General features: G+C 43.3%; 1 protein-coding gene across 1 annotated transcript; it reads left to right on the top strand.

Moving 5' to 3' along the window:
- Positions 1-1,257: 1,257 nt before the first annotated feature.
- Positions 1,258-21,156, top strand: fscn1a (fascin actin-bundling protein 1a). The gene is made up of 5 exons (XM_031320689.2): positions 1,258-2,326; positions 14,398-14,554; positions 16,608-16,729; positions 18,078-18,245; positions 18,711-21,156. The coding sequence occupies exons 1-5, from the start codon at positions 1,486-1,488 to the stop codon at positions 18,917-18,919; spliced, it is 1,497 nt and encodes a 498-aa protein (XP_031176549.1). The 5' UTR covers positions 1,258-1,485; the 3' UTR covers positions 18,920-21,156.
- Positions 21,157-21,760: the final 604 nt, after the last annotated feature.

Below are 21,760 nucleotides of genomic sequence, written 5' to 3'. Positions count from 1 at the left end.
ACAGCTGAGCAACATTCGTGTTGGAAAGAGTAACAACGCTCGTGTAATTTCACTGGGAGAGAAATGAGGCCTGAACTACTTCTTCTTTGGCCGCTGTGTGTGTGTGTGTTTTGATCGGTTTTGATCAAAAGAAATGTACTAAGTGTGCAGCTGCTGCTGATGCGATGACCCACACACTTTGTATACTGTGTGTGTTTGAGTGTGTGTGTGTGTGTGTGTGTGTGTGTGTGTGTGTGTGTGTGTGTGTGTGTGTGTGTGTGTGTTTGAGTGTGAGAAGATACCAGTGTGATCTGTTTGGCCTCTTTGTTTATGGAGCCGGTCCTTTCCTGCCTTCTGATGTGCATGCTCAAGCCATGAATAGAGCTTTGTGTGTGGACACACACACACACACACACACACACACACACACACACACACACACACACACACACACACACACACACACAGCCCTCATGATTTAAATGCTGAGTCTATGCAGTCACACGCACACACACACTGCCCTCATGATTCAAATGCTGAGTCTATCTGATCAGTGTGTCCAAGAGAGAGAGAGAGAGAGAGAGAGAGAGAGAGAGAGAGAGAGAGAGAGAGAGAGAGAGAGAGAGATAGAGAGAGGGAGAGAGAGAGAGAGAGAGAGAGAGGGAGATAGAGAGAGGGAGAGAGAGAGAGAGAGAGAGCTTGATAGAAATAGTGATGATGGTGGAAAACAGATTCCCTATATGTGAATGATTGTAAAGTAGTAGGCTAGTTGTATGTTGACATGTTTCAGCCACTTGTTCCCTGCTGCTACTTATGTTCACACCATACTTCGTAACATACTTTTTTGTTAACCTAATCTTACTTTACTTTTTATTTCTTGCACTTTAGCTATGTTACCTTATACACTAGTTTTATTTGCTCTTATTTGTGCCTTAAATTTGACTGCGAGAAACAGCTTAACAATTTCCCCGAGGGGATCAATAAAGTATTCTGATTCTGATTAAGAGGTCTCTTTACTTTTTAGCACACTTCTTCTACAGCTTAAGTTGCAGCCTTTCTACATTTCTCTGCGTACACACTATTTTGACTAATACGACTTAAAAAAACTACTTTGACTTATAGGCTACATATGATCAAGGAGGGTAGAAATAAGAGTTGTGACATTTTGAGTTAAAAGCGGAGGAAAAGAGAAATAAAATGTTAGTTTATCTCCCAGATTTCGGTCCATCTGAGTAGGCGTGGCCAGCAGCGCTACGTCACTGATGGTTATATAGGCTGCAGCTGTGGCGGCGTGCTCGCGCTGCTGAGACAGGCAGAGCACTGAGGACCGTGCGCGCGCTCACAGACTCCCTCTCAGCCACACGCACACTCCCCAAACAAAGAGAAGCACGCGAGGCAGCACAGCATCCCACCCTTTCAGCCGCGAGCTCACTAGCAGAACCGCCTCCCCCCATCCCTCTCACACAGAACCGGTCCGGTCCAAGGCTCGAGCGCACAGAACCGACAATGACAACTAACGGCGCGACTAACGGAACCAGCGACATGCTGCAGATCCAGTTCGGTCTCATCAACTGCGGGAACAAATACCTAACGGCAGAGACCTTCGGCTTCAAAATCAACGCCTCCGCCTCGAGCATGAAGAAGAAGCAGATCTGGACTCTGGAGCAGAGCGGCGACGACTCCACCGGGAATGTGTTCCACCTCAAGTCACATCTGGGCCGGTACATCGCCGCAGATAAGGACGGGAACGTTACCGGAGACAGCGAGACCCCGGGCCCGGAGTGCCGGTTCGTCATCACCGCCCATGATGACGGCCGCTGGTCCCTGCAGTCCGAGCCGCACGGGCGCTACCTGGGCGGCACCGAGGACCGGATCATCTGCTTCGCCCAGACCGCCTCTGTGGCGGAGAAATGGAGCGTGCACATCGCCATGCACCCGCAGGTGAACCTCTTCAGCATGACGCGCAAGCGTTACGCGCACCTGAGCGGCAAAGTGGACGAGATTGCCATCGACCGGGACGTCCCGTGGGGGGTGGACTCCATGATAACGCTGGTGTTCCGCGAGCAGCGCTACCACCTGCAGACCTCCGACAACCGCTTTCTGAGGAACGACGGCGAGCTGGTCGCCACCACGGACAAGAGCACGGGCTACACGCTGGAGTTCCGCTCCGGCAAGGTGGCGTTCAGGGACTGTAGCGGCAGGTATCTCGCGCCCTCTGGGCCCTCCGGTACCATGAAGTCCGGGAAGAGCGCGCGCGTGGGCAAGGACGAGCTGTTCGTGCTGGAGCAGAGCCACCCGCAGGTCGTGCTCACCGCTGCCAACGAGAGGAACGTCTCCACCCGGCAAGGTGTGTGTGTGTGTGTGTGTGTGTGTGTGTGTGTGTGTGTGTGTGTTCGTTCCTCTGGCAGAGGAAGGGTTAAAGTGATGGAATGTCAGACACACACTAATTTACATCCTAAACAGTAGGATATAGGACATGTCAATGACTTACATATTCACACACAACACATGCTTAACAGTGGCGTGTTTGGCCAGAGTCCCCATCCTTATACAGTATAGGCCTATGTAGGCCTATAGCTAACCCTCAAACTCAAACACTAAAGGCCTGTTATATATCAAAGTTCAGGGGAAAACCCACACAAACAGAATTGAAAATACGAGCTGATAGAGGCACACTGAGTATGGCCTGTGTCGGCTGTAAGTGTTCTCAGTGAATTTTACAGACAACAGGCATGAAAAGAGTGTTAACAAAGAAGTACACAGTCCTCGGCCCTGTGAACACATACAGCATCATGTGCACGTGTGCCATCATTCAAATGTAAAACAGTCTTAAACTGGCAAGAGGCTTGACTGGCACAAAGCAGAACAGCTCCACAGCTAGAGGGGAGAGGAAAGGTGCATGAACCATGTCTGAAAACCAACAAAATGTTACCAAAATTACTGCGTCAATTCCTTGACTCCAGATGTTTTATAAGAACAGATACTTGGCACCTTTTAAAAGAATACACACATAAGTTTATTTTGAAGTGTATCATCCCATAATATGTATGTATTGAAGCATTTCACTTCCACTTAGTCAGAACTTTATTTACAATGCAAAACATTAACACGAATGAAGGTCTGTTATCAGTATTTTGCACTGGCCTGAATGGCATGGCAACCCAAAATCTTCTTGGGTAGATCTTTTTCCTGCAGCTTTAAAATCAGCTGAACCCTTTAGACATAGTCATGGTTCTTCATATACAGTTAAGATAGTAACTGGTTAATATGGTTTTCTTCTTTTTTCACATTGTGTGTGTGTGTGTGTGTGTGTTTTACTATATTAGTGGGGTCCAAAAACTGGGGAATACAGTTTGTGGGGCCCAAAATGCTGGACCCCACAAGGTTAAAGGGCTGTTTGAGGGTTAAGACTTGGTTTTAGGATTAGGGTTAGAATTAGGTTATGGTTAGGGTGAGGGTAAGGGTTAAGGTTAGGCATTTAGTTGTGATGGTTAACGATAGGGTAAGGGGCTAGGGAATGCATTATGTCAATGACGGGTCCCCACAAAGATAGTGATTACAAACGTGTGTGTGTGTGTGTGTGTGTGTGTGTGTGTGTGTGGATACAAGCTTGTCCCTCCACCTTCTTCCTTCCTTCCTTCCTTTCCTCCCTCACCGCTTCTAACTTTTTCCATCTCTTCCTCACCATCATCTCCTTTCACCTCTTCTTTCACTGTTGCCTCCTTTTTTTCCTTCATGTCTTCTCTCCCATCCTCCCTTCACTTCTCCTCCTCCTCTGCCTCCTCACCCCCTCCCCCACTCCTCCCTGCTCCACTAGCCTTCAGGCCTGGCTGGCTGCTGCTGGGTCATTGTCAGTGGCATCCCTCATGTTGATGGGTGACTAAATAGATAACCGACCCTTGAATTTCACCAGAGCACTTAAAATGTACCGGCCTCCTTTTTTGAGTCGGCACAAAAAAAATCATCAGTGCCTGAGAAAGCAGAGCGACCGTGCCACTGACTGTAATGAATGATCGGAATAAACTAATTAAAGCTCTCTAAATCTATATTTAGTGTCTGGTCAGAGAAACACGCTGGTGAGAATACCGTGTGGTTTAGTGGTTCTGCTTCGTCTTTTCAGAAAGTATGATCTGTCTATCCTTTTTATTTTCTGCTCCTGTCTCTCTGTCACACCCTGAGCCTGTTTGTTCTGCCTCCTGTCTTAACATGTTCACATGTTGAGGGGATATTTATCCATTTTTCTCTTCATCAGCTGTTACTCAATCTGAACTGTTTCTCAACTGTTTTTTTTCTTTTTTCTTCACAAATGGGGCTTGGTCTCGGACACAAAATGGAGGTCGGTTTTGAAGGTGGAGGTTGAATACAAAAGGCTCACGCCATGAAAACGTGAGGCTGTAAATGCTGCTGATTTTTTTTTTTTTTTTAAAACGGATCTGTTGGAATTAGATGATGATGTTCTCTGGAATGGGAGCATGAATTGCATTTAATCCCCAAGTGAAAAATGGGATTGCTGTCTGAGGGACATTTTGCCAAATCAGATTGTCTTTCATTATGGAGGGTGCAGTTCAGGGAAATGCCACAGCAACATCCTGCTCACACAAGTGTGTGTGATACTCACACCACATAATACTAGAACAATCAAGATGAATACATTTATTTAGGATTTATTTAGGACACACGTCAAAGCAAACATATTTGACTGGACTTAATTGATGGCCATAGGGAAATTCTCTACGATGCATTTCCTCCACAGAGGTAGAAATGGACCAATCGGACTGGCCGGACAGGTATCTCACCTTATCGGCCATTATGACAGATCCACATTAAAGGTGCTCAGTGGAGCTTTCTTGTAAACAAACAATAGTCATGTTTACATTCATTGTTTCTCACCGAAACGCATTGTGTATACTAGTATCTTCGCGATCTAGCAAACGTGGAGTGCATTTCCCTCCCTGCATTTCTCTTTGTAAATGTTTTTTTTTTTTTTTAATCCTGCATTGTTTGCCTGCTTGTAGTCTTCTTCTTCTTCCTTTCTTTGTTGGCACACATTTCTTTCCACGATAGCGACAATTTTTGCTCAGGGGATTAGCATGAAACCGATGGCAGACATTTGTTGCGTGTGCATCCTCGTGTGCATGCACGATACTGACCGAACGTGGACCCACTTGTGAAAATATTTGCTGCAACTAACAATTTTATTACAGAATCATCTGCCGTTTTATATTGTGATCAGTCGATATAGTTTGGTCGATATAATGTCTTAAAATAGTGAAAAATGCCAATCACAATTTCCCAGAGCCCAAGTTTTATATTTATATATTTAAATAGCTTGTTTCTTCCAAACCGCCCAAAATGCAGATATTTGATTGACTTTGACATGAAGACTAGTAAAACGTATTCCCATTTCAGAAGCTGAAACCAATGAGTCATTGACATTTTATTTTTACTTTGTCGATCGACTAAAACAACTAAATCGACTAATCGTTCAGTTCTAAAACCATTGCTCCATAGTCCAACTAATGGTCAAATACCTTAGTGTACCTTTTTAAAAAAAAATAGGATTTCTTTAATGTCAGTATTTTTTTATTTTTTTATTATTTTTTGGGGCATTTTAGGCCTTTATTTCCACAGGACAGATGAAGACATGAAAGGGGAGAGAGAGGGGGAATGACATGCAGCAAAGGGCCGCAGGCCCGAGTCGAACCCGCGGCTGCTGCGTCGAGGAGTAAACCTCTATATATGTGTGCCTGCTCTACCAACTGAGCTAACCCGGCCACTTAATGTCAGTATTGACATGCTGTTGACTGGCGGACTGATTTGTAATGCCACAGCAGTCCCTGGGCTCATTGTACCTTACATGAAAATTCCCTCAGCAAGATCGGCAGATACCTTGACTTGAGGTATCAGAATTTGTAGTAAAAAGTTGTATCGTTGCATCCGTAATCAGAGGTCAGTGGCTGATATGATGCCTTGCTGAAGGACACTTGTGCTCTCATGTGCAAATGAAGCCATGTTCTCTCTGCTCTGTCTGCCAACCAGCAGCTCAAATCAGTCCAAAATGAGCGGGGAGGTCTGCATGTTTTAGAGGAAGACCATGTTCAACAACCCTCCAACAACTGGATCATTGTGACGTGGATTAAATGTTGAGTGGAATTAAACTGTCTCCAGATGTTTTTCAAACCGACAGCTGCTCATAGCTCCTCTCTGCAGCGGCTGTTTGCCTGGCAAGACCTCAGCCAACATGGCAGTCTAAAGTTGGCTGGCTTTCATTAGCGTTTTGATGCGAGCAAGCTCAAGTGGGTCAGTCCAAAAGCTGCTTTGTCCAATCAAAACTGTTGATTTTGTGACTCGCACTTTATAGACCGAGTTCCAGATCAAATCCCGTTTAGACATCCTTCATTACATTAGTCTGCTGTCCTTATAATTGCCATTAACCTGACCCTGTGCTGTTGCTCGTTTGCTGACCATAACGTCCACTCTCCTCATCCACTGTATCATAGATGGTCACAAATTCCCTGAGCGACTATTTAATGACCCTCATATGGACTGAGACACAATTATCAGTCAGTTAGCCTTGTAGCCCAGAGGCCTTTTAAGTGGCCTGTTCTGCCCCTAAACTGTGGTGTAAGTGTGAGTGAAGACGGGAGTGCTGGTTTGTCAGCTAAATGGGTGAGAGGCCGTCGTATCCTGTTGGCTACTGGTGTGACCTCGGAGTGCTGACTGGTGGTGCTGAAAGCAGTATCAATTGTCTCATTGAACGCTCAGCAGAAATAGGAATGCTCTTATTTCCCCAAACTGTGGAACTCTTTATTATTGCAGGTGACAGTTTAAACATCCACTCTTTGTTTAGATTACTGTTTGCCGACTCCAGTGCAAGCTTTTTAAAAGTGTTGAAAGCATAAAATCAGAGTTATAATCAGGCTTTAAGTGTGTGTGTGTGTAAGTGTGTGTAAGTGTGTGTGTGGAAAGAAGGAGACATAAAACCGAGGCTTCATGTTGTGTCTGGCCATGATTCAGCCCTGACACCCTTTCTGTATCCTTCACCCTCCCGCCGGCAGGAAATGGGACATGACACACACAACTCCAACCTTGGCTGGTGTGAGTTAATCCCTGCAGGGTAAAGGGGGAAGATCTTCTCCCTTTGCAACTCATCCACACACACACACACACACACACACACACACACACACACACACAGTCACCCAATAGGAAAAAAGGAACAGATGCAATCAATTGTGACATGCTGATGCTTAATGTGCTTATAGACCCTCCGTTTGTTTGTGTTTTCAGTCATTATGTGTGTGTATGTGTTGGGGATGCACAATATGAGGAAAAAATGGGGTATACGATAACGGATATTAAAGCGTACGCAGTTCTGCTGCTTTCAGTAAACTGCTAAAATACAACAAATTGCTTGTTCAATTAAAAAAAAAAATGAAATTATTTCCAACTTTCTTTATATTGAACAAATTGAACTGAACACAAAAGGCACCAATAAAAAAAGATTGATAGTTGCATTTTAAAGTGCACTTCTCTACTGATAATCTCTTTTAACCAGCCTAACTCAAAAAATCCCAGAGTGTCTTTCGTAATGTGATTATTGCGCAAGTTGATATTGCGATGCAATAACAAACTATTTATTGTGCTGCCCTAGTGTGTGCTGGGAGCGTGTCAGGGTTGCGGCCTCACGCCGACTGCAGAGCAGTAAGCCTCTCCTCCTTAATGTCGTCTACTTTATTATAGGTTAGACTTCAGCTGGTCTCCAGTGTGTCCTTCTGCTCTGCTCGGGGTGTGTCTCCACATTAATGCCCTCTAACTTACAGTCCAACTGTTCTTCAGTCGATTTTTGTACAACACACTGAACACAGAATGGGGTTGGAATCAATTTACCAGAAGATTTGGCACATCCCCAGGCACAGTACTGTAGTTCGCATGTCTGACCTCGTTTTTTTGCATTTGTTAGAGGGAGTGGGAGTATTGGAGTGGTGTGGGTTCAGTTTGTCCATGCTGTATGAGCAGAGACGTTTACAGCATTCAGTGTGTAGGCTGGCCGGCATGCGTGTGTGTGTGTGTGTGTGTGTGTGTGTGTGTGTGTTTTTGTGTGTGTGGATCAGAACAAAGTCTGATGATCTGCATCCCCGTTTGTGCCCCAGCTGGTCGCCTCCTCGGCCAGGCCTGCTGAACAATAGGACACACACACACAACTGCACTTGATACAATCGCGTGCATTCACAGCAGGCCACCGGTGCTGGCTCACAGTAACCAAGGCCAACAATCTGTGCCTGCCGCCATCAGGCTGAATGTGGTGGGTGGGGTGGACAGGAAGATAGAGGGGTTGTTTTTCGTGAGTGTGAGTGTGAGTGTGAGTGTGAGTGTGTGTGTGTTGTGCTCTGTTTGGTGCGGTTTGGGTGGATTTTGGATGGGTGGTCACTTCTTTTGGTGTGGTTTGCTGAAGTGTGTGTGTGTGTGTGTGTGTGTGTGAGAACCTCTTTCCTGCTCCTCCATCAACCCTGTGAGCTTCACAAAGTGATTAGTAATGACATACTGTATCTGGGCATATAACGCTTTCCTCTCTCTGGGTCACGGCTGGGGCTCTGTGGGCCTCAGGGTGACAGTTTTGTCTCTGTCAGTCTTGTATTTTCACTGTGTGTGTGTGTGTGTGTGTGTGTGTGTGTGTGTGTGTAAATATTTGGACTTCCGGGTTGGACGATGAGCAGATAGCACTCACGGAAGCACCGCAATAACAATTTTGTAACTAGATTTTTGAAATTAAGCTTCATAATAAAAATATGTGAAACTAAAAATATTTGAAACTAAAATATTTAAAGGTTGGTCAATATGTTGACAAGAGTAAAAAACCTTGTTGTTGGCTCCTAAAAAGACTCACCCACATACATTCAAATAAAATTATTTTTAGAAAATAATGTATTAAAACCAGCTCGGTGTAATTCAGTTCACCGTACAGCATGTAAAGTGTCTTTCGTTAGTTTCCTGGTGTATTTTCATATAGTGAAATTTGGTTTTCCCTCCGTCTCATGTGTGAATGTGTCATGATGATGCCTGACTTTAACTAGTGTTTAAAACTGTGTTCTATTTATCAGACTGATCTCATGAAATGGCGTATGTATGGCACGCCAATTCATATGCTATTATTGGCGTGTTGTTTTTTTTTCCTAAACCCAACCCCATTCTTCTTTTCCTAAACTCAACCGTCGCTTTCTTTTACTAAAGCAAATCCCGTTTTTCTTTTCCTAAACACAACCGGTTCTTCTTTTCCTAAACTCAATTGTAGCTTTCTTCTCGCGATTACACATTCTCGCGATAACACGCCACGTGGCGTGTATGTTTACGTCCACTGTATACAGCGTAGACGTACACGCGGATAGCTCAAAATGCGTACAGATAACACGCCACTTGGCTTAAGAATGTCAGCGTGTACATTTATGCAAAGTCATGATGTCATGTTGCCTTTATTAATACATGTTCAGAATTATTGAGATTTTTGATTTGACAATGACGAGGAAGCTGACTTCCAAACACGTTCTGAACATAGAAACATTTAAAAAAAACAGTTTTTGTATAAGGAAGTTAAGTTTTTTTTTTTAATTAACTTTATTCTTGAGAGCTAAAAGTATTTAGATCATGAGACAAATGGATCTTGCATTGAATCCTGAACAAATGACAGTATGATTAGTAGCTCTGTCAGGCCAGAGTGTCTCAGGTATACATTACATTTTCTAATAAGACTGCTTTCTTGCCAAAAGTTAGACGAAAAGATTGAAACCACTCGTGTCTGTATGATAAATATGAAGCTACACTCAGGAACTGGTTAGCTTAGTTTAGCATAAAGCCTCAAAACGGGGGAGGAAACGTTTAGCCTGGGTCAGTCCAGATGTTACAAAATCTGCCCACCAGCCCCTCTAAAGCTCCCTAATTAACATACATTTGAACATTTATGAACCACTGCACATTTTTGAATTATTAAAAGAGGTCTAGTGTTTGCTTTCTGCAGCCTTGGTGCTCTAATGGAGAAAGCATTTACATAATGTTTTTCTTCAAAGTTAACTTTTTCTCAATTCAGGTATTATTAACTTTGAACTGTTTATGTTTTATAAGTCAAAGTCTGTGCCCTCAGGTTTTGAATGACTTAAAGCTACATTGTGTAAGAATTTCTCCCATCTAGCGGTGAAATTGTATATGATAACCAACTGAATATTACTTTCTAGCCCTTCCCATTCCGAGCGCGTTTCAACTCCTACGGTGGACGAACCCGAAATTAGCTCTTAGTATCTCCATCGTTTTACACGCAGCTGTTCAATAGCAATGTTAACTTTGGTCTTGTTGCTTTGCCTGTCACGTTGTCGTTTTTAATTTTCTTTTTCCCTCCCGACTGGCATTCGTCGCGGTGCCACTGAGTGTAAAAGCGCGAAAGGCGGAGGTATGTCCCTCTTTGGCTAAGGTATTTTAAAGATGGAGGCGCTACATGGCGGCCGTCATTCGAGCGACTCACTCCTATGTATTCTGAATGATTCTGAATGGCAGATTCTACGCTTACGAGAGTCCTTTGATTAGTTGGTGGAAGTAATTACTAGGGATGTCCAGATCTGATCACGTGATCGGAAATCGGGCCCGATCACGTGGTTTCAGACTCAATCGGAATCGGACGTTACCTCCCGATCAGGACTCTGATATATATGTGTATATATATTCTCATTATTTTTTAACACATCTATAGTTATGCGGTGGCACAGAGTTAGACCCTTTTGATTCCACACAGAAACAGCAATGCGTGCGGCATGACATCACTTTGTTGCAGAGATGCTATTGGTTAAATTCCGGCAAAGTAGAACACGGAAGCAGCTTGAAGCGGAAAGCGCGAGTATGTCTGCGGTCTGGAGGTATTATAAAGTTGATGACAACAACATTGCCATAGCAAACTGTGAGATATGTAACAGAAGTGCTCTGTTTAACAGAGTTGTTGAATGTTAAAATAAGGTGAATTAAATAAAAAATAAGGAACATCCTGGATCTGTTTTTTCGCTCTTTATTTTTTTTTTAATATATTATAGAAGTATCGGATCGGGACTCTGTATCGGTAGATACTCAAAATCAAATGACTCAGACTCGGACTAGAGGGCAAAAAAACCTGATCGGGACATCCCTAGTAATTACATGTGAATGAGCACATATTTCTAAAGAACAAAGGGGTTTTTGCTAAGAATCAACTCAAAAAATTACACAATGTAGGTTTAAACATCACAGATTATTTATCCTCAGACCTTTTTGCAGCATTTTAGAACAAACCACCTGGTGACATAGGTGAGTCAGTAATCCCCCTGTGTGTTAGTTGAGGGTAGAAGCATCCAGCAGACTCCCTCTCCTGCCACAGTAATCAATGGGCTCTCCATTACTGTACTAAGGGAATGTGTTGGCCGAGCAGGAAGCAGCGAGGATTAGAGAAGAGTTCAGTGATGGGACTGATGATCCTGCAGGCCGACTCTCTTTTCTCCTCATTTTTCCTCCTCTACTCCTCCTCTAATGTGTTTCTCTAAACCCTCCTGTCTGTTGCAGCGAAACTTACATTTCATCTTGTTTCACCCCCTCCACACCATGTGGCTCCCATTATGGTCGTGTGTGTGTGTCCCTTCCACCCCCTTATTGTCATGGCGACAGCAAAGCAGTTGAGCCAAGATCAGCAGAGCAACATTATAGCATTAACACGTTATTGTGTGTGTTGCGTTCGCATACCCACAAATTTCTGCAGAAACTCAATCTGTCCGCAGAGGCCAGAGTTCCCGAGTTGACTTTAGCGGGCGCTCGACAGGAGAGGAGCGACATGTATGTATTTCTTTCTTTCTTCCGGACACATTTTTTTGTGACGAACACCTTACGTAATGCTTTTCTGCGACTTGAATCTTGGTTACTTTTAACATAAAGTAAATCTGTGGCTACAGTTGGATTAAACCATGTGCAGCTTGTATTGAGATAGCATGCGTTGTGTTAAGGGATAGGACCATATTGACCAAGGATATTGTGAAACTGTTGGGGACTGTATAAAAACTATTGGACTGGGGGGAGCGGGGGCTGATCTTTGTTAGGCCCTCCCCAGAGACATTCATATTTTATTTGGACCCTCCACTTGACTTGAGAAAAAACACTGCAACACTCCCAACATGTCAACATTATCTCTACTGCTGGTAGAGATAATGTTTAATAACTTGCATTCGTAAACATCCATTGCTTTCTGTTTTTCACTGACATGATGCATAGCACTATGAGCACCATTTCATTATGACTTAACATCAGACAGGATGGTTGTCCTCCTGCATAAATGGCAAAGAATGCATTTATGACCCATTGCACACACTAAAGCCATCATTTAAAACTATGTATTCCATTTTTAATATAATAAATCTGTAAAAATCAAATGGAATATAAATCTAGAGTGAGAAAACAGAAAGAAAAAAACACTCTTGCTATCTCCATATATTAGGCAAACCTGTTTTTAGCAAAAAACTTAAAATATCATATCCAGAAAACCTACTTCCAATTGTGACACACATGATGATATTGTTCATCATCAACTGCATTTTAGGGCAGATTTCCCTTTTTTTTATGTTTTCAACGTGACCACTGCAGCCAGTTGAGAGGCTGTAAGAGAACAAGGAAACATGGGGCAAAATGAGCTGAAGTGGGGGAGGGAGTCACGCATGAAAAGGGAGACGAATGGGGAACACATGAGTGCGCTGGTTTGTTTTCTCAAACATGTCTTTCTTTCTCTCTCTCTGCACACATTTACACAGCAGTCCAACAGACAGTCCATCTCTCTATCTCTCTCTAGCCATAGGTCCATCCACGCATGACCTCATCATATACAGTACAATAGCACGCACTGTGTGTGTGTGTGACGGGAATGGTACATTAGAGGGGTTGTGTATGTCTTCATCCTATAGTTGACTCATGTTTGGTTATACCTCTTTTTTGCTCTTAAGTGCTTTAGACTGGTTGATGGGATTTTAATGTGGTCTGGGTGCACACACACACACACACACACACTAGGGCTGGGCGGAGAAAATCACATATCACGATATTTTTTACCAAATACCTCTATCGATACCACAACTATAGTGTAGTGTTGACTATTGGTGCTTTCACAAAATATTTACACAATGAATGAAAATGATGACTGATGAAATCAGTAATGTGGATATAATGACTAAGTGGGTAAAGGCAGATAATAGAACAGTTACAACAGTTTGGTAAGTCCAGAAAATGACATCACTTTACTGTAATGCAGCCTTTAAAACCAGGAAAAGACACCACTTCCATAGTACGATATCAGGATATCCAAAATCTAAGATGATATCTAATCCCATATCACGATATCGATATAATATCAATATATTGCCCAACTCTAACACAGACACACAGAGGACATGTATGCTAGCCTTTTTGACTATACTTTCTATAGCTCGAGCTGCAACTAACATTTATAGCGATTCATTTCAGTTTTAATTGCGTTAAGTATTTCTTTTTGTTTTCATCATCTAAATGCCGGTCAATAAAATATCAGAAAATAGTTGAAATGTCCTAGAGCTCAAGCTTCTTCTTCAAATTCCTTGTTTTTGTTTGACCCGCAGTCCAAAACCTTCAAGTATTCATTTTACATTGATGCAAAACAAAAAAAGCAGCAAATCCTCATATTTGAGGAATCAGAGAATGTTTGACTTTTTTCTTTTTGCCAGGCAAAGCCAGCCAGTCGGTCCACAACTGACAGCTGTTGAATGGATTGCCATGACATTTTGTTTGAGACAATCATGATGCCAAGAGATGAATCCTAATGACCTCAGCATGCTGACGTTAGCATTTAGCTCAAAGCCCTGCTGTGAGTACAAGGCTGTTTCAGGCCTAATAAATGACCTAAACAATTAGTTTATTGTTAAAATAGTTTGGGATTAGTTTTCTGTTGATGGATTAACTGTTTCAGCTCTAGCTGTTGCTGTCTACATTCATGGTAGATGCCAGTGAAGTGAAGATTCTTGTTTTTTTAAACACAGAATGTTTAGTGACCGTCAACCATGAAGACTAACCCTTTCAACTGTGGTGGGGTCTGTCTGGACTGTGACAGATGTGTGGGTGTGTGTGTGCAGCTGTGTGAAATCCTTCACTAATCCAAGCCCGTCTGATGTTGCTCATTTAGTACGTCTGATCCTGACCGGGGGGGGTGTGTGTGTGTGTGTGTGTAGCCGTTCATACCTCACTGTGTGTGTGTCTGGACTGTTGGTTGTTAATGGTCATCCTCTGCGGCTATTTTCAGCCCTCACATGTGCGTTGAGCTAACGTCTGACCCACTAGCCTGTATTTTAGCTAAACCGTACTCTCACGCCCCCCCCCCCCCAACTGTCTGACCCCGCCCAGGTATGGACCTGTCAGCCAATCAGGACGAGGAGGGCGACCAGGAAGTGTTCCAGGTGGAGATTTGTCGCGAAAACCGGAAGTGTGCTTTCCGGACCGCCGCTGGGAAATACTGGACCCTGACTGCTAACGGCGGCCTGCAGTGCACCGCCTCCACCAAGTACGCATCACACACACATCACTGTCATGTCTCTTCTTCTCTACTGAGATATAGCCACACTTGCGCCATCTGTGTGTGTGTGTGTGTGTGTGTGTGTGTGGGAGGTGAAGAGTGAGTGACCTCATGGCTGTGGCATGTTGTGGGAGATTAAGTACGTTTGTGCGCAACCTCAACCTGTAGAACGTGATTTTCTTTAATGTGCTGGGGTTCGGCCCAGCTAGAGTGCTGGCTGTTAACCCCTGACCTTTGACCCTGTGCTCCTGGATGATTTCCCTGAGGCCCCAAACAGATTCAGGAATAGAGGTTTAGACTTGTTTTGTCATCCTTAAGTACTAAGTAGAGCACTTGGCTTCTTTTTTATAGTTTAAAAATAGACCTTTATTTTGGAAATCTGTGTTTTTACAGATCGAAGCTGCAGATGTACAGTCATGAAGCAGATGTTTATGTACAGGAGTGATACAGAGCACAACAAAAACATGATCCAGTATGAGATTGGTCAGAGAAGCATGTGTACCCCTAAATCAAAAATACATATTTTTCCTCTTACCTGTAGCGCTATTTGTCAATCTAGATTGTTTTAGCGTGAGTTGCCCAGTGTTGGAGATATCTGCCGTAGAGATGTCTGCCTTCTCTGCAATATAATGGAACTAGATAGCACTTGGCTTGTGGTGCACAAAGCGCCAAAAAAATACATTTGAAAAACTCAACAGCAAAGTCTCTTTCCAGAAATCATGACCCGGTTACTCGAGATAATCCACAGACGTGGTAGTTCGGTAGAAAGAAAATAGTTCCCACATTAAACGACCAGGGAAAATATGAATTCATTTTTGATTTTTGGGGTGAACTGTCCCTTTAAGAGCAGAGACAATCATTGATGCACTGCAGAGCGCCCTGCGTGGAAGTCCACCAAATTCCCCCATCACATTCTTGGCATTTGATTTCTCCTCACAGATTAGACCACAAACATTTTTTCTTCCACCACGTCCTGTTTCAGTGGTTTGAGGAAACATTTTGGAGAATGTTTCAGAACATCTCTAATAAAAGATTCATCTAGATCTATCTGTAAAGTGTCCCGAGATAACTTCTGTAATGATTTGGTACTATGAATACAATTGAATTGAATAAGCTAGCAAGGCAGAACGTGATGGCTGTATAAGAAAATAAAACTGTTCTCTGTGCCAAGTGGAAGGATTAACTAAGAACTTGAATTAATTTAACGACTACAGTTGAAGCTTATCCCTCTACCTTGATCCTACCTATCCAATTACCTACTTAAAATGTTCATATTATGCTGATTGACTTTTTCCCTTTCCTTTTATTGTATTGTATATCTTTTTGCGCATGTTATAGATTTACAAAGTGAAAAAGTCCAAAGTCCACCCCAAAGGGACTTACCATCTCCAACAGAAAACACTGTTCACAAACTGCTCCAAACAGCTCTACTGTAGTCCAGCCTTTACTTCAGAGACAAACGTGGTCACTTTGTAACACACGTTATAATGCTCGCCTAGCTGCTAGCATGGCACGCCCTCATACTCTGCTTCTGACTGGCTAGTAGTCCTTACCTAGGTACTGTCAGGGCACGCCCTCATACTCTGCTTCTGACTGGCTAGTAGTCCTTACCTAGCTACTGTCAGGGCACGCCCTCATACTCTGCTTCTGACTGGCTAGTAGTCCTTACCTAGCTACCTGTGTGACTCCCAACAAAGATGGAACAGAAGTGAGAGGTCTCACTCTGTAGCTAAAACAGAGAGCTCAACACACAGGGTGAAAAGAGGAGCTGCAGCAATGTGCAGTACAACAAAAATATTAAACCATGTAAACCTATTCTGATATAACCTCTAAATACAATTATGAACCTGATAATGAGCATAATATGAGCACTTTAAGTTCTGGATTAAACCACAGTTCTCTGAGCAACAGGAGAGTTAAATGTGACTGTGTGTTTACACCTGACACTCATGCAAGTGTGCTACTGGATATCTAGCTGCCATGTAAATGTAATTATCCTGCTTATCTCTCATGCCTTTACTTTCGCTCTGTCTGTCTGCAGGTCAGCTAATTGCTACTTTGACATTGAGTGGCGTGGGAAGAGGCTGACTCTCCGGGCTGCCAATGGGAAATACGTCGCCGCCAAGAAAAACGGCCAGCTAGCAGCAACCATCGACTCTGCCGGTCGGTGAGATTTGTTGATTCAGCCGTTCAGACACTGACACGTAGCTAACTGATTTACAGTGCAGCACAGGAATTACATCTTGGCTGGTTGTTCCAATAGATTCCAGTGGTTCAGTTTCGCAACAGCAGAATGTAACTGTTTACTCTTTGGCGATTTAGCTTTGTTGCAATCTTTTCCTTTGTTCTTTTTCCATGTTTGTGTTGCATTTCTTTTTAAGTTGATTATCTTGATTGGAAACATGTGAGAACTATGTATGCAGAGTTATGAGCTTGCACTATGACATAAACAGTGGTGGAAAGTCACTTTTACGTACTTGAGATACTACATCTCTACCAGCTACAACAGTTAAATGCACCTACATACTGTATTGCTGCATCAATGTATAGAATACAATATATCTGTCACAGGGGACATTTAACTGCAGTACAAGTACTTTTACTTTGATACTTTAAGTATATTTAGCTGATAATACATCTTTTACATTACATTTACTTAAGCAAGATTGTACTTTTACATAAGGATCTGATTTGGGGGCACATAACCCCTCATAAAACTGCAAATTGTTGCTTTTACACTTTGGTTTTTGTACAGATTAAACCAACAAGATATAACGTGTTCATAAATGAGCTTTAGAGATGCTAGTAGGTGGATTTTGTAACTTTTGGACAGAGCCAGGCTAGCTGTTTTCCTCCGTTTCCACTGTTTGTGCTAAGCTAAGCTAACCAGGTGCTGGCTGTAGCCTTACATTTAATGGACAGATATGAGAGTGGTATTTATCTTCTCAGCAAGAAAGCAAATAAGCATATTTCACAAAATGTCAAACTGTTCACAAACACCAGCTCACACAGATGTTACAAACGGCTAATGTGAAGACTTTGCACAACGTTTGGCCATTAGAGCAACTGCTGTTCTTGCTGCGAGACACAATGTCAGTAAGCAGATCAGAAGATACTCCCATTAGAAAGCGGGCGCTGGGTGCTGGCATTAGTGCATCAAAGCTGAAGCTTTCACTTTGTGCTGCAGTTTCTGATGAGGGAGCTGTTGGCTTCCACACCTCTTTTTAGGGCATTTTTGAAGCCAAGTTGCTTTGCATACAATTTTAAATGAGATGTATGAAAACCTCGGCACTTTAAACTAAAAGAGTAAGCTGCAATATGATGCACAAGTTAGTGCTTTCAATGTACAGATTGTGGTATTTAGAAAATTGGGTCTAAAGTGTTTAATTGAATTTCAGTCAATAATTAAAGCATTTAGTGAACTAAACGTTTTTGAGGTTGTTGTGTCTTTACGGAAGTTTTAGCACTCCGACGCTCCAGTAAACATGCTGTGCCCTTCGTCTGTCCCCAGGTGAGTCCGAGGAGTTTCTCATGAAGCTGATTAACCGCCCGATCATCGTGCTGCGTGGGGAGCATGGCTTCATCGGCTGCAGGAAGGTGACGGGTACGCTGGACTCCAACCGCTCCTCCTATGACTACTTCACCCTGGAGTTCAGAGACGGCGCCTACAGCCTGCAAGGTCAGTTTAGGTGTTTTTAGCTGGCAGCAGATAGACGCTCAGGGTCTTGCTGAAGGACATGTTGACTGTTGTGGGCTGTGAACTTGCGTGGCAGCATTACACAGCCGGCAGGAAGGTATTGCTCGTCAGAGCGCATGGAGGAACCTCCGCCAGGCATGCAAGGGATTAAATCATTTACTCCCATTATGGATTAAATCATTTACTCCCATTATGGATTAAATCATTTACTCCCATTATGGATTTACATTTGTGCTAAAAAGAGGGATTTGATTCGGATAATTTCCCAGCCCTTCACATTATGTAACAAACAAAGCAATTTTAAGCCGAAACTTTTGTTCCCTCCTCCATTTTTTTCACACCCTTCCCCCACCTCTCTGCCACATGATGCCCCATCTACACACTCGTGTCGCTCTCTTGCTCTTCCCACCTTTTCTCTGTCTCAAATCATCTCCTCTCCTCCTGCAGACTCCACGGGGAAATACTGGATGGTGGGTAACGAGCAGTCGGTGGTGAGCAGCAGCGACACGCCCGTCGACTTCCTCTTTGAGTTCTGCGACTACAACAAGCTGGCCGTCCGCCACGCCGCCGACAGCAAGTACCTCCGCGGCGACCACGCCGGCGTGCTGAAGGCCAACGCCGACGACCTGGAGAGCGCCACGCTTTGGGAGTACTGAGGGAAGCGGGGGGGATGCGGCCGCCCACTGCTGCGATGCTGATGAATGAAGTGTGGCGACCGGCACAGCCCGTCCCTTGCATCTCTACCTATCCACATCCCCCACTCCCCCCCTCCCCCGCCGTTCCTCATATTATAGCCTGTACTTATGACTTTACATGTTGATGAACTGCACACAGAGAACAGGACGGATGGAAGAAGAAAGGAAGGAGACACTCCTTTTCTCTCCTGCCTCCCTTTCCTTCCCTATACGCTTCCCTTCCCACCTCTGCAGCGCCAACCTTTATCTGTTGCCATAGTTACGGTGGGGCTGTGCACTTTTTCTGCTCCGATCTGGTTCGCTGCTCGACCCGTCACTCGCTCCTTCCTCCTCGCCTTGCGATTAAGCCGTCCCTCTCCCAGAGCAGAGCCACGTTTTAAAGAGCCCCCTCCTCCCCCTCCCACGTCTCTCTATTGTCTGTGTGAGCAGCACGTGGTGGCAGTATTTATGGTATCCGACCTGGTCTGCTAGATCTGTTTCTACCTGATTTAATCTCTGCAAAACAGATCCACCATCACCGGATAGACTCTCCGTCAGCTGCTTCCTGTCAGCTGGAGACACGACGGCGGGTCTGTTTTTGTCCGGTTGCGTCACGTAGAAACTTACCTTCTTGCTCCTATCAGACCAGGCCCGGTTAGTTTGTTTTCATGAGTAGGCCCTGATGCCTCTGTGTGATGTAATGACTATGTGATATAACTGGAGTGGATCGGATGATGATGATAAAGATATTGAAGATGGTGTAACCTCCCCCCAACCCCTTATTCATCTCAAGTGTAAAATATTCAAATGTAAACTAGTTTACTGTGTTGTTCTCTAGCTGTGTTTTCATTGGTTTGCCAGGGATTTTCCAAAACCAAACAGGATGTAGGAAGTTACCCCCCCCCCCCCCTCCCATCACCCCACCACACTCTAAACCTATTGTCCCGAGAACAGCATAAAGAAAATAGAAATGGTGCGGCCACATACTGTATGTTTACTGCACTCACCTGTACTTACTGGGAGAGGAAAAAAAGCACTCCCTGATACACAGTTGGATTTCTTTTTCTTTCTACGTCCAAGGCACAGACATTATCATCATAGCATCTGGGTGAAATGATTTATAGACCCTTTTGAAAGCTGCTTTTTGAATCCTTTAACTAAAACCCAGACCTCAGCCTTTACCTAGACCAAACCTTTGATACTGGAATAACCGATCATCTCGCACACAACTGACCAAACTGGAACCTGGTGCTACTAACCCATGACATGTTCAGAAATGTTACAGTCCCGTCGAGCATTTCACACACTGTCTGGACCAACAGATGGCGATTACATGCTGCGTCCCTGCCCCTGCACTTGAGAGCTTTGCCATATAACCCGAAGGGGCTGAAAGAGTGCCCTTAATAACCTAAATCTGCTTCTTCTTTAGTTTTAATTTCTGTCTGAGCTTTTGCGAAGTATCCTGGCAGCCTTTACAATGAGTTTGTGTTTGTTTGATTTTTCTGTCCCTGACTTGTCAGTGAAGTTGGAGAAGGCATACTTTTGGAAAAAAAAAGAAAAGAAGAAGACTTTAAATTTGTCGTCTATTGAAATTAAATGTCTGTTATATAGCACAATGCGCCTAGGGGTCCTGCCCTCTCTGACTCTACACCCTTCAGCTTTCTCCATAACACAATAAGCATTGGTTTCTGTCTACTGATTTTTATAATACAGCAAAGATTATCTTGGCACTGATTATGATTGGGCTCTTCCATCTATCATCAGCATCATCATCTAGCATTCCTCTGATGTGAAAATCAGTATGGAAAACCAATCATTGTAGCTCCGTGAAATGATACATGATTGTAGCCGACTCCTCAACAAGTCCGACCAATTTTCTCTCAGAAGTTTCGAGCGTTTGGGAATATCAAGTGAATACAAGGAGCGGTTGTCCTCAGAGAAGCCTGCGTCTCCAAGGTAACCAAGACCAAGGCTTTAGACAAACGGATGTGGAAGGTTAAACATGTGGTAATGACTGTGCCTTACTCTTGAGTTTTTGGGCAGTAGGAAAATAAAAGATTAAAAAAAAAAAGAAAAGAATCCACATCTTTGCTTTGTATAACTGGAACTTCTTTTTGTATTATTTTGTATAATTTTTTTTTTTGATATTGTGGATTAACCTCTCTCTCGTGCCATTGGTTCACCTGAAATCCAACGACCAATAAAACTGGGATTTGGAACGCTATACGTCTCTTTAATTGTTTCTTTTTGTGCTTTATTGATGATTGTTCCTCTTATTAAACTATCCATTTTCATATTTAGTTTTTAAAAAAGTTGTCCATACACATAATGGTTATTTTTGTTTGCTCAAACGATTTTATAAGCTTATTAGCTCCATAATTTGAAAACTCTCCATAAAAAAAAGACTTTTTTTGATTTTCAGCCTTTATTTTTGACAGGACAGCTGAAGACATGAAAGGGGAGAGGGAGAGAGTGTGGGGGGGGGGATGAGACTGAGTGAACTGAGCTACACGGGCGCCCTTTTTGATGTTTTTTTTAACTATCCTGTTTTATAACGCTACATACATGATATTGCATTAAAAGACTGCTAAAGCTACATGCAGGCAAAAAGTTAGCATCCTCAGATTATCTGAAGACATTAAATTAAAGACCAAGGCATTGTTCTTGTATTGCAGTGTAGAACATAGATATAAAACATTGGCTTTTTGTCGGGGGAACCAGGGAGATCCGGGTCGGCCTACAAAAATATTAATATATTCTATAAATATTAATTTTTTTTTTTTTGAAAGAGAAAGAAACCATTCAAAGTCTTCATACACCGCT

Source organism: Sander lucioperca, chromosome 21 (genome assembly GCF_008315115.2).
Source record: "Sander lucioperca isolate FBNREF2018 chromosome 21, SLUC_FBN_1.2, whole genome shotgun sequence".
In the NCBI taxonomy this organism is placed as follows: domain Eukaryota; kingdom Metazoa; phylum Chordata; class Actinopteri; order Perciformes; family Percidae; genus Sander; species Sander lucioperca.
This window is presented reverse-complemented; position numbering and strand designations above follow the sequence as displayed.